The sequence below is a fragment of the Aotus nancymaae genome, unplaced genomic scaffold, assembly GCF_030222135.1.
Source record: "Aotus nancymaae isolate 86718 unplaced genomic scaffold, 86718_ANA_hifiasm-v0.15.2.pri h1tg000065l, whole genome shotgun sequence".
NCBI classification, from domain to species: Eukaryota; Metazoa; Chordata; class Mammalia; order Primates; family Aotidae; genus Aotus; species Aotus nancymaae.
In genome coordinates, this window is record NW_026988480.1 from 15413277 (window position 1) to 15426039 (window position 12763).

The window sequence follows — 12763 nt, forward strand, 5'->3', positions numbered from 1 at the left end:
CTGAGGCATGGAGAGGAGCTGTGCAAAGTGCCTGCATGCGTGTTCAAATCTCTGTTTATTCTCTGTATATCCCAGGGTCTAGTGTGTGCTAGACCTGTCAGCTCTCCAAGACAGGTAAGATAGAAGATACTCCCTTGGATAGAAGCCAGAAAAGTTGGGATGTTAGATGTGCAGTCCTACTTCTTCACTCTTCAATCAGAAGCAGGAAGCTGGAGATTCCCTCTTGATTATGTGGCACTGTGCTAGGGATAGCAAGAAGGTATCTCCCCTTTTCCTGCTTCTTTCAGTGTAGCTGTATTTGCCCTTGCCAAGGGTTCAGGAGCCATTTAACTAGTTTTTGCATTTCTCACACACAAAAAATTGATTCATGTGTTGGTGTTAAATCTGTGTGTCTGTGGGGAAGGAGAGTTCAGGGCCTCCTATTCTTCCCCCTTGCTACCATCACCTTTATTGCATGGTAATTTAATCTCCTTAAAAGCAATACTTAATAAATCAGAAGAGGTTAAGGAAAAATTGTGTCCCTTTACCTGAAAATTCTAAAGCAGCTTACAGCTTGTCCAAATTATTCATATGATGTGTGTTCATAGTATGACTTAGCTAACCAAATAAAGGCTGTGACTGACTACAGAAGCAAACATCTGACAGTTTTTTTTGAGTTGCAGGAACAAAAGCTTAGTATCATTAATAAAATGGGAAGATCTTAGTTATTGTACTGTACTTAGAAATTGGGCACACTCTCCAAGAGCATGTCATTTCAGAATACAAGCACATACAGAATTACATTTATTGAAACACAGAAAGATTAAAATAAAATTATGACATTATATTGGCTGGTCTTTTACACAGTTTATTCCATGTCAGAAAGATAAAGGACTCAATATAACTTTTCCTTAAGCAATTCTTTTTTGGGAGTCCATGGTTGAGGTCACATAAAAAGATGATCCTACAGTTTCTGAACCATCTAGAGATTTGGAAACAATATCATCTAGATCCTTTGCTGGATGCCCTGAGGGTAAGGTAAATATATGTTAAGGTTTTATATGTATCATGGAAAGAGGCTGAATCTCTCTCTCCCTCAAGCCACATTTAGGAAACTGGAACATACATAGAGGCCATCAACCAAGATAGATAATTGTGAAGCCATGTAACACAACAAACAGTTCAGGAAATAGCAATGCTATTAACTTGGAATAGCTATGCTATTAACTTGGAAAGGATATAATTTGGAGTTGGAGAGTGAGCAGATAGCTGCATTTGATATTTGAAAGTTGTTTTTCTGTGAACATGAACTTAAGTTATTTTCTATGTTCCTTTACTCAGTGAATGGAAGGTAGAAGTAGGTATAGACTCCATCACTTTATAAAAATAGTGTTGAGTGATTATGTAATGAATAAGTTATTGATGGAAAGGAAGATTATGATTAAAAATACTCAGTGTAAAATTTTTAAAGCATTGAACACAGTTGATTTCCTTGACTCCCATTGAAATCAACAGGCCATGTGCAGTTAAAAACCTCAGGCAAATTTCCAAATATTTACTTGAGCCCATCAGTAAGGGCTGTGAAGTACCATTCATGAGGGGATGATGTTTAGCTTTTCCAGCTGTGATTGGCAGGATACTCTGTATTATAGTTTCTGTTATGCGTCATTGACATCTGAAATCAATGTTATAATAAGAGCCTGCTTGTCACCAACCCAGGCAGGCTTACAGCTGTGAGCAGTTATTGTAAAATACAGTTTGGATTCTATCTTGGCTGCCATGCATGAGCAACTAAGCATGTATTTACTGCAGTGTACCAAAATGAATTCCAAATTGAGATTATTATGGAATTTTTAAAAATGTATAATAAATTATTTTTTTAACCATAAAGATTCAGTGCACAATGAGAAATCTCAAGAATTTCTTTTTTCAAGAAATGTTAGTTAAATTTATAATGTAATTAAATTTCCTATTGGATGATTAAATAAGAATTATATAGTTTTCTATAAAAAGCTAATGTGTGTCAACCTTACCCTTATTTAGGAGATTTGAGTTTTTCCCCCCAAGTTTCCCAAATATCAGATAGGTAAGGAAATGAGATTGATTTGTCTTTTCTAACCCCAAAATATATGCATCAGAATGAATGATATTCTTCAAAATAGTCACTTCTGCCATGGTAAGCTATCATTTATAATTGACTTAAAAATTACATAAGAAAATGAGCCAGCCAGATGCAGTGACTCATGCCTGTAATCCCAGCACTTTCGGAAGCCAAGGCAGGTGAATCACCTGAGATCAGGAGTTTGAGACCAACCTGGCCAACGTGGCAAAACCTTATCTCTACTAATAATGCAAACAAAAAATTAGCTGGGCATGGTGGTGCATGCCTGTAATCCCAGCTACTCTGGAGGCTGAGGCAGGAGAATTGCTTGAACCCAGGAGGCAGAGGTTGCAGTGAGCCAAGACTGTGCCATTGCACTCTAGCCTGGGTGACAAGAATGTGAAACTACCTCCCCCCAAAAAAAGAAAAGAAAATGAGTCAAATTATTTACTTCATTTCCTATTTTTGAACAAAAATAAGATTACCTAATTACCCAGTACACTCTCCCACCTTATTCTCAGCCTTAAAATTTATTGAATTATAGCTGCTTTCAAATATCAAATTCATCTTCAGAGAATCAAGATTTTCTGCTTGGAAGATTTATTAAAGGAATGTCCCAGGCTAGAAGGCAAGTCCATAAGGAAGAGCTTTTTATAAGAGTTTGCATATAGTTACACAGGCCACTGCTTCAAGGGATAGGCCTTTTTTGAAGGTAAAAGATTTTTGCTGAAAATAATGAGCCTTGTCACTTTATAGGCACATAGTGTTCACCATATCTAATTGAAGCTTTTCACTCTACTCTGCCTGGGCTAACTCATTGTATACTTTTGAGTGACTAGGTGTGTGTCTCCATGCTTTCTGCCCGTATACTAGTTGGAAGTGGTCGGTGCAGGGAAAATGAAAGCAATTAGAAATAGCCAAAGAGTTTAACTGTCCCAAGCCACCTCTCACCAGTCCTGATGGGCACACAGAAGAATAGCATAGAGTGACAGGTTGTAGTTGACTCATAAAGTCTGTCAGAGAAACAGCAAGAGCTGTTTGGAAGAAGCACTGACCAAGACTCAGAAGCAGGGATGGAATTGGGTGAGGCCAGCAAAGAACCCATGGTACAAACTAGGAGGCAGTTGCTAACCCTGCACTCACATGACCCTGAGAGTAAGGGGCCTTCTTAAATTTTGTGTGCTGTCTTCACCTGCCTCACCCTACTCCTGGCGCTGGTCACTGGGGCTAATTTCTAATTCAGTCACTTTTGCCATAGACTTGCTGAGCAATTTGGGAGAAGTTAGAGGCAATCTCATCCAGCTCCACATTTCCTAAAAGTAAAATGGAGATAATCCCTGAAACACTCATTCTATAGGTTGCTAGAAGGATCCACTGGATGTGACAATGCCTTGTAAGCCATAATCACTTATATTATTATTTTGTTTTTTCTTCTTTCTACCATATCAAATTTCACAGTTTTTAAAGCATCTCCTCCTGGGTTAGTTCTTATTATTCAAATAACTGGGCATAACTGGAACTATAGAGAAGATTTTTTTAAAAGTGTAGCTATCTAGGCCTTGCCTCAGACTAATTAAATCAGAATCTCTTAGTGTGAGTCTCAGGAATCAGTATATTTTATACTATTTCCTTATTAGTTATACTTATTTTTACATTTTCTCATTTATTTGATGTATAATTTATTTAATTGACATATAATACTTGTTTATATTTATGGGGCACATAGATACTTCTTTATTAACTTATTTCTTAGTTGCTGCCTTACAATGTATAATATACATCTTTAACATATTAGGCCTAACTTGAAATAATGTGTACTTCTTCATGTGTTATTTAAGAACCATACAACAATATACTTTCAGTTCTTACCTCCTTTTGCACCATAACATAAAAATGTAATTTTTCTTTTACATGTTATAAACCCCACAATACATTAATTATGGTTTTTTCCTCTGAAAGATCTGTTACCTTCCCAAGCATTAAAAGTAGGAAAATAAAATCTTGTATATTTTATGTTGATTTTTATCATTTCTGGTACTCATTTTTCTGTGTAGCTCCATTTCATATTAAAATTCTTATGCTGTCAATGAATTCCCTCAGCCTTTATTTGTCTGAAAATAAAAACTTTATTTCTTACCTTTGTAAGATATTCTGTACCTTTGTAAGATATTTTCACTGGGCGTGGAATTCTGAGTTGGCAGATTTCTTTTCATTTTTATTTTTTGGTACTGTAAATATGTCATCCAATGTGTTCTGGCTTGTGTGGTTTCTGAAGATTAGCATCCTGTAATTTTTACCTTTTTACTTTGTTTTTCTTTTATTCTTGATGTCAAGTAGTCTATCATGTTTTTAGATGTGTATTGTTTGATATTTTTCCTTTTTGGGATTCTCTGAGTTTCTTGCATCTAGACTTTGATGTCTTCATTATTTAAAAATATTTTCAGACATTGTCTCTTGAAATATTGCTTCTTATTTTCTCATTTCTTTTTGAGACTTCAATTATAGTATGTTAAACCATTTTACATTGCATTGTAGGTCTTAGATACTCAATTATCTGTTTTTTTCCTACAATTCTTTTATCTTGTATTTTAATGGGAATAATTTATTGTGACCTATCTTCAAGTGCACTATTTATTTCCTCAGTTTTTTTGAGTTTAGTGATGGGTCCACTGAATCAGTTTTTCATCTCTGAGATCATCTTTAAAATTTCTAGTGTTTCCATTTGATTTCTATTTTTCCATTAAAGTTTCTATATCTCTGCTGAAATTCACCATCTGATTATGTATATTGTTGACTTTTTCAAACTAGATACTTTAACATATTAGTTATAGTTATTTTGAAATTCCTATTTGTTACTTCCAACATCTGGGTCATGTCCAAGTCTGTCTTTGTTGTTTACTTTATCTTTTCTCATGGGTTTGTGTATTTTGTTTTTTGGTGTGTGCATTTTCTTTTTGTTTATTTTGTTTCTGTATATTTTGTAATTTTTGATTGAATGCCAGACATCATGTATAGGATAGTGAGGACTGAAATAATATTTATGTCTGGAAATTGGCTAGGCTTTTTTTCAGGCCATTAATGTGAGAGTTGGAATCCATTAATCAGGACCTGAGCTGGACTGGGGCTTCACTGTTGTTATTTGTTACTTCATTGCATCCCAGCTTTCAAATGCTTCCAGAATTGGACTGCTGATGCCTTGTACTTATATTTTAATGTCTGTAAAATTTTCAGATTCTCAGGCCGAAGCCTTGTTTTGGGGCCCTTAGGTGCTGGAGGGTTTTTCTCAGTGTTGCTGCTGCTTATTAGATTTTAGTTGTCTTTGTGTGCCTGTGTTGCAGAAGGGATCTCTCTCCTTGCACTGTCCTCTTCCAGTGGTAGGCCACTATTGCTTGTTTTTTAGTGTTAGGCTTGTAGTGGAGTTAGGGCTGTTTTTGCTATTGTTGTTGATTGTTGTTGTTTTGTTTCATTTTTTAATCCTTTCCTGGCCCTATATTAGGCAAAATCAGCCTCATATTTGTAGTTGATCTTGAGCAAGAGTTTCCATCCCTGCCCAAGTTTGAACAGTCCATTACTTGTTATAAGAGTCAGGTCTTGGGCATAGGAAGCTTTTATGCCCCTTGAGACTTTTTCTTTTACCCTTTTGCCTACAGTAATGATTTTTGCCTAAAATCTAGAGGTCAGAAGGCTCTCTGTCTCTACCAGAGCCACATTGGTTTTACTTTTACTGCTCCTTCAGAAGCAGTAGATCTTTGCTTGGCACCTGTGGGCAAGCTCCTCCTCTGGCAGCGTAAAGCTTTTTATTTGTTGTTGTGGTTAAGAGAAAATGTTCCATGGAAATGAGAGGGGCTTTATGCCTGTCCCCTGGCAGCCATATATCATCACCTCATTCTCATCTGCACTGCAAGGGAATGTCTTGTTCCCAGACTTTCTCATGGCTTACAATGTTGACCCATGGGAAAAGGCTTGCCCATTAGCACAATCCCCTCTGTGTCATTGGCTACCAGCTATAAAATGACACATTAGTCCAAGTGATTCTAATGAACAAAGGATTGAGAAGCACTTATAGAAGAAGAGAATTCTTAGGAAGTAATGTGTTTTTATAGAATTGCTGTTGGTGTGAGTGTTATTAGAATTATAAAACTGAATGTAACATAGTTTTCCGCTATCTTCAGAATAGAACATTTAAAGATTTAGAGTAGAGAATAGTGAGGAGTATAGTTTTTCCTTCTCTCCCTAATTCTGGAATTTTTCTGGTCTTTGATTACAAACTCTGCCCTCAACTCGTCGTGACTAATCTAATTAGTATCAAAAGGGAAGATATTTATCTAATGACTTCCACACAAAGGATTGGAGGCTGTCCTCTGATTTTCAGGAGTCACTTAGCTACTGAAATTCCAGCTCACCTTGAGGATCTCCAGTCAAGATCCTCAGCAGCTCTGGGCAAGGAAAGCATTTTGGCATCTGATGTCAACGGGTGACTCTATGGCCATGCTTCTTTCTTAGTGCATGCATTTCCTGTTGACAGAATCGCATCGCCAAGCGTAGCAGGAAGCTGGTGGACTACGACAGTGCCCGCCACCATCTGGAAGCTCTGCAGAGCTCCAAGAGGAAGGATGAGAGTCGAATCTCTAAGGTAGGGATTGAGCCCATGGTGAATACCACTCACCATATTTTATGATCTGTTGCAGCTTTGCTTTTTAAAATTGTTTCCTCTGTAAAAGGAGATTGGGATCTGGACAGAATTTAGACTGAAACATAGTGCTTATTATTATTTTTAATTAAAATAATGTGTTTCATGATATTGTACAGTTCATATGGGTGACACTGACTCACACATTTTCATCAGAAGGAACTTTGACCTACAATGTTGCAGGATCAAAGAAAGTAGTGTGTTTGCACTTCCTTAGGTGGTTGTGGTCCACCCTCAGTGCTGAAAGGAAGATGCACATGGTACACCAAGCTGAAATTCTCAGAGGTGACTTTTGATTGTCTGAGAGTACAGATGTATATATTTGCATAAAACTAATATTTTGTTAGAAAACTTGTTTTTAGTAGCTTTCACCATGTATGTCAGCAAGTTACAGATGTTGACTAACTGAAGTCACTTCCTAACTATGCCCTCTTCTTCTGATCTTGCCTTTTCCTCTGTGCCTACCCACAGCTTCCTGAACGGTCTTCTACATCTAGCTATGTTTCTTGACTGCTTACATCTTTTAATGGTTTCTATTGCCTCTACAAAAAATACTAAATTTTTTAGTACAGCATAGAAGACCCTCACAATCTGGCTGTAACTCACCTGTTACACAATTTAGCTGTAACTCACCTGATCCATGCTGATCAACTTTCAAGTCTCTTTTTCCTTCCTCACCTTCTTCTATAAACTTGACATAAGTCAGAGCTACACATCAGTTTCCGAGCAGGTCACAATAACAAATACCCTTCATGAGAGGCCTCCTAGATACCAGGCACCCTGTTCAACACTTCATCTACATTAACTTTCCTTAATACTCAAAACAAACTGTGAGGTACACAGAGGTAAAGCAGTCTGACAGGTTTACATGGTAAGCTAGAATTCCATTTCAAGGCATTCCACCTTGATGTATTGTAATGTATTTCCTACCCTCTCTTTTAGCAAACATTTTCTAATTCTTTAGGATTCAGTTAAAATATTACCTTCTCTCTTCTCTGCACCAACTTCCATATAGCATGCTCTGTAACACATTCAGTCCCTTTTGTAAATACAGCCTGTAATGTAATTATTTAGACTTTCCAATAGACTGGAAATTTCCCAGGGATGCATTCATGTTCAGTATCCATAGCAGCACTGTCTACATGGCAGGCAGCTAACATATTTTTGTAGAATAAATGAATCAGCCAAAAGCTGCAAGAGCAACCATTGTAATCAATCCAGTTTCCAGTTTTAGGGAGTCCTAGTGTTTCTTGTTTGAAAAACAAGGATATAATTTTAACCAAATACTCTCCTTCTCAAAATGTTTTCAAGATGCCATAAACTATTCTCATTTTATATTAAATGATGCTGTTATGTATAGAAATGGTCTTTCTTAGGGTAAACACTTGTCATGTTTCATTTCTAGGCAGAAGAGGAATTTCAGAAAGCACAGAAAGTGTTTGAAGAGTTTAATGTTGACTTACAAGAAGAGTTACCATCGTTATGGTCAAGGTAAAAATGTTTCTTTACAGATTGCACATGTTCCTTTTAGAAATTCAAGATCAGTGAATATCCCTTATCTTGTCTTTATTATCTGTGACACTTCAACAGTGTCCAATGGAAGTGTTCTTTATCTGTACTTTATAGTATGGTAGCTACTTGTTGCCTGTGGCTATTGATCACTTGGAATATGGCCAGGATGAAAAGGGAGGAACTAAATTTTAAACTTAATTTGTTTTGTTTTAATTTCTTTATATTTAAATAACCACATGTGGCTAGCAGCTGCCATATAGGATGGCACAATTTTAGATCTTAATCTATTTCTCAAATGGAGACCTAAATCTCAGTTAGAGACATTAGGAGGACTGCCCTTCATCTTGAAACTTACAATAATCTCCTTTCAGCTCTTGGAGTAACTTCCTTTATTCCAACAGCTCATCTAGTCATCTGGCTTAAATGATAAGCCTCTACTTTCAGCCCTGACTTTTAAATCTGAACTCAGTTCCTATTTTAGGCACTAGACATTCTTCTCATTTATATGTAATTCTGCATTTCTCATGGAATTAAGTGTATTTTTAAACAGTTGTTCTATTTTTCCTACTCAGTGGTAGAACAAAGAAGTTGTCGGATGAAGCAGGACCTTATGATTCTCAGTCTCTATCAGCATCCTCATGCTCTCACCCCAAATTAACCAGAATTGTACTTAAAATTATATGATGTTATTTTAAATCAGGTCCTCTATTTCTAACTTCCAACTAGATGGATTTGCCTTTAAAGCCTTCCTAGATACAAATCCTAGAGCTTCTATTTACCCACCAAAATTTTAAGTGTTTTGAGGGTCTGTGCTAGAGTTTGCCCATTTTTGTGTCCATCTCTAGTGTCTTTAATTTTTGCCAATAAAAGGCACTCAGTGTTTCTCTCTGAACTACTGAAACATCTGGATGAAATGTTGGCTACTTTTTACCTCAATGTCCAGCCGTCACCCAAAGTCCAACATGCAAAATTATGTCATTGCTTATCTCAATTTACTCATTTTCTCTATGTCTGCATTTCTCTTTTTTTGGTGCCACTATTTCTGGACTCCCAAGGCTCAAAGCTTTGGAATTGTTACCTACAGGAAACCAAAGAGCCATCAAATTAAACAATCCATCATTTTTTTGGTGTGGGCTTCTGGATTGCTCTCTCCTTCTCTGGTCCCACTGTCCCCACCCTAAACCTAATCATCTTGTTGTGGATTATGATGGTATTCTTGGCCTTACATTTCTTTCTTTAACCTCTTCCTGAACACCTTTTCTTTCAGAAGCTCCACGTTGATATCTCTGTGACCTGCTTAGAACCTCACTGTATATGCCTAAAGAAGACCTCTTCTCTCTCCCAGAGAGGATTTAAACAGCCTTAATATATATAACTTTTAGGGATAGAGATAAAACATTTATTTATGATTTGAATTTATTTAGTTATTAACATTTATTTAAAATCACAAATTATATGATGCTATGGGTTTTTAAAAGAAATACAGATAATACTTTTTTGCTCTCACATTTCATGGAACACTTTTATCTAAAATCTTTACATATATATTTAGCATCAGTGTTTTTGTCCTCACTTGAGATACTCATCACCTCAACCAGTAGTTCTCCAGAGCTTATCATCTTCAACAGATATTTAGTTCCAAATATAAGTTGTCATTTGCATACAACTAAGAAAGTTATTCTTTTTATTTCCCTTGTAAAGGAATTTTTTTTATGATCTGTAATGTAATTGCTTAATTGCTTTTTAAATTGATCTTCAAAAAGGCTTGGGTACCACAGTGTTCAAGGCTTTCAATTATGAAATAATAACCCTGGGAAACTGCCAGTTGCCAATTATGAAACTTTGGGGAAATTGTCAGAATTGCCAAGAGACAGACATTTAGTATTTGCTTTAATATTTATTGGGTATATAACTAAGTTTTTTTCTAGTGAGTTCTACTAAGCATCTAAAACTAGCATTGATGTTATTTCAGGCTTTTGTGCCCTTCCTACATTGTATTTTGTTATTCAAAATAAAGTAATTGTTGGAATGTCTTGTAACATGAAAGACTTTGTAGGGACTTAAAAACAAAGGGAATATCTGAGGGATAATTTTGGAAAGAAACCTTTCCCCTTTTCTAGTCATATACAGTATAAGTGTTTCAGTGCTTTTGAAATCAATCTAATGTCTCATTCTGGCACTTAGGAAATAACATCAGTCAAAACTAGTTTTTCAATCCAGATCCCGCCTTTTGATTAAAACCTGACTTATGCCTTCCTTTCTATGTAGCGTGTTTCTTGATGAAATCCAGATTACTCAACCATAATAATTGTGTGTATTGTGTGTGCTATATATGAAAGATCATTTTTTTTTGGAATACTTTCTATTTGCTAGGTGTCATTTTACATACTTTAAATATATAACCTCTAATTATTTCAATTACAGATCTCTCCATTTTACAGATGAGAAGCTAAAGATCGTATTAATTAAATACCTTGCCTAAGACTGTTAAACTTGTAAACCCTAAAGGTAGCATTTAAAAACACTTGGGTGTTTTGTTTTGTTTTCCTATAAATCCTGCTGCTTTTTTCTAGGGCCCCTCTTTATCTAAAATGAGATTGTATGCAGTCATAATTTTTCATGTTATTTCATGAATATATATATATTTTTTAAAGCCATATTACTCTGCCTTGAAATTGAAGTTAGTGTTTTGTGTCTTCTTTGCCTTCTCTGATGCAATGCATAATACTGGGCATGCAGTAATAAATATATTACATATTAGTTATTAATACATGAAATCCTGCATCAGACTATTTGTAATCACTCAGCATGTTGAGTGGACTATTCCATATATGCTTCTTAGGTTCGGGTAGACGATATGTTGTTCAAGTTTTTTATTTCCTTACTATCTTCTGCCTTGTTGAAAGGGAGATATTGAAGTTTCCTATTATTGGGCTTATTTCTGTCTTCATTTCTCTGAGCTTTTGCTTCATGTATGTTAGGGCTCTGTTGTTAGGTATATATATGTTTATAATTGGTATATCTTCTTGATGGATTGACTATTTTATCTTTATAAACTGTCCTTCTTTGTCTCTAATAATTTTGTCTGTTTGATATTACTATAGCCACTCAAGCTCTCTTTTCATTATTCTTTGCATGGAATATTTTTTTCCATTTTTAAACTTTCTACCTTGAATCTAAAGTGTGTCTCTCGTAAACAGTATTTAGTTGGATCATTTGTGTGTTCACACGTGTGTGTGTTTTATCCATTCTGCCAGCCAGTGCCTTTTGATTGCTGTGCTCAGTCCATTTACCTTTATATAATTACCAGTAATATAGGCTTTCTGTCTACTATTTTGCTAATTGCTTTGTGTGCTTTATGTCTTTTTTGCTTCTATATTCCTCTGTTACTACCATGTGTAGAAAACTTTCAAAATTTTGGATTTAAACTGATCTTGAAAAATTAGTAGTTCATGAAGTAGAAATGAACTACTGCTTAGAAGGGAATGCAGGTTCAATTTTTAAAAAGGGAATACTAGAATATGTTTGCATCTTTTAAAGGAGTTTATAGATTATATAGATAAAGATGATAAACTGGTATCACAAAGAAAAAAGGACTCTAAAGAAAATTCTTGAGGTAAATCTTATAAGTAAAGACAGCATTTAGTGAAAAGGATAGTCTAGGCTGACAGAGAGCATGAATAAAGGCCTGTGAATTGAAGCAGATATGTGGGTTCATGGAACTTTGATTAGTCTAATGTAGCTCAAGGTCAGAGTGATAGTGTCTGGGAAGGGCTTGTGGTGATGAAGCAGGAGAAAGACAGAGAGCAGATAAATTTATCATTCATTCAGCAAATATTTACTGAATACCTACTGTGTGTGAAGAACTCTGTTACAGGCTAAAGATCTTGTACTGAAAGTTTTGTTTGCTTTATTGAAGGACAGGGTAAGGCAGTTACCTTTAGAAGAAATGAAAAATGAGATATCAGACAGTAAGTTCAATGCAGAATTTTTTTTAGAAAAGAATAATTTAGTAGAGAGTGACATGAGATGGGGTAACTCAGACTGTTGTTTGGATGTTTAGGGAAGTCATCTCTCAAAGAGATAGATAATATATAAAGAAAAGGAAGTTTTGGGAAAATTGAGTCTGGCTGATACATGCTGAGTTGAAGAATCATTAGGAAATCCAAAACATATGTCTATTAAGCTAAGTCTAAAGCTTGAAGAGAGAGTTGGGAGTCATTACTATATGTGTGGTAATGATGCCATGAGAGTTGATGAGGTAGATGGTCAGATAGATCAAATGGCAAGATAAGGATCAAAGACAGAACCTTTGAGAGTGCCAATATTTTATGGAAATTGCAAAAGAAGAGGGGACTGCAGAAAAGCCTTCAAAAAATTAATCAGAATTGTGGAAGGAGCCGTGACAGAGTGATATCTCAAAGGCAGGAATGGAGAGAGTTTTTAAAATGCCAGGACTGTTATTTACAATAGAGGCATCA

At 35.7% G+C, this 12763-nt stretch overlaps 1 protein-coding gene across 4 annotated transcripts in view; it reads left to right on the forward strand.

The window, feature by feature from the left end:
• Positions 1 to 12763, forward strand: part of AMPH (amphiphysin) — a 270671-nt gene that overhangs the window by 145895 nt on the left and 112013 nt on the right. For all 4 annotated transcript variants that reach the window (XM_012473724.2, XM_064366759.1, XM_064366761.1 and 1 more), the window contains exons 6-7: positions 6606 to 6713; positions 8176 to 8261. In XM_012473724.2, coding sequence (XP_012329147.2) covers positions 6606 to 6713; positions 8176 to 8261 — 194 coding nt within the window. The remainder of the gene's footprint in view (positions 1 to 6605; positions 6714 to 8175; positions 8262 to 12763) is intronic.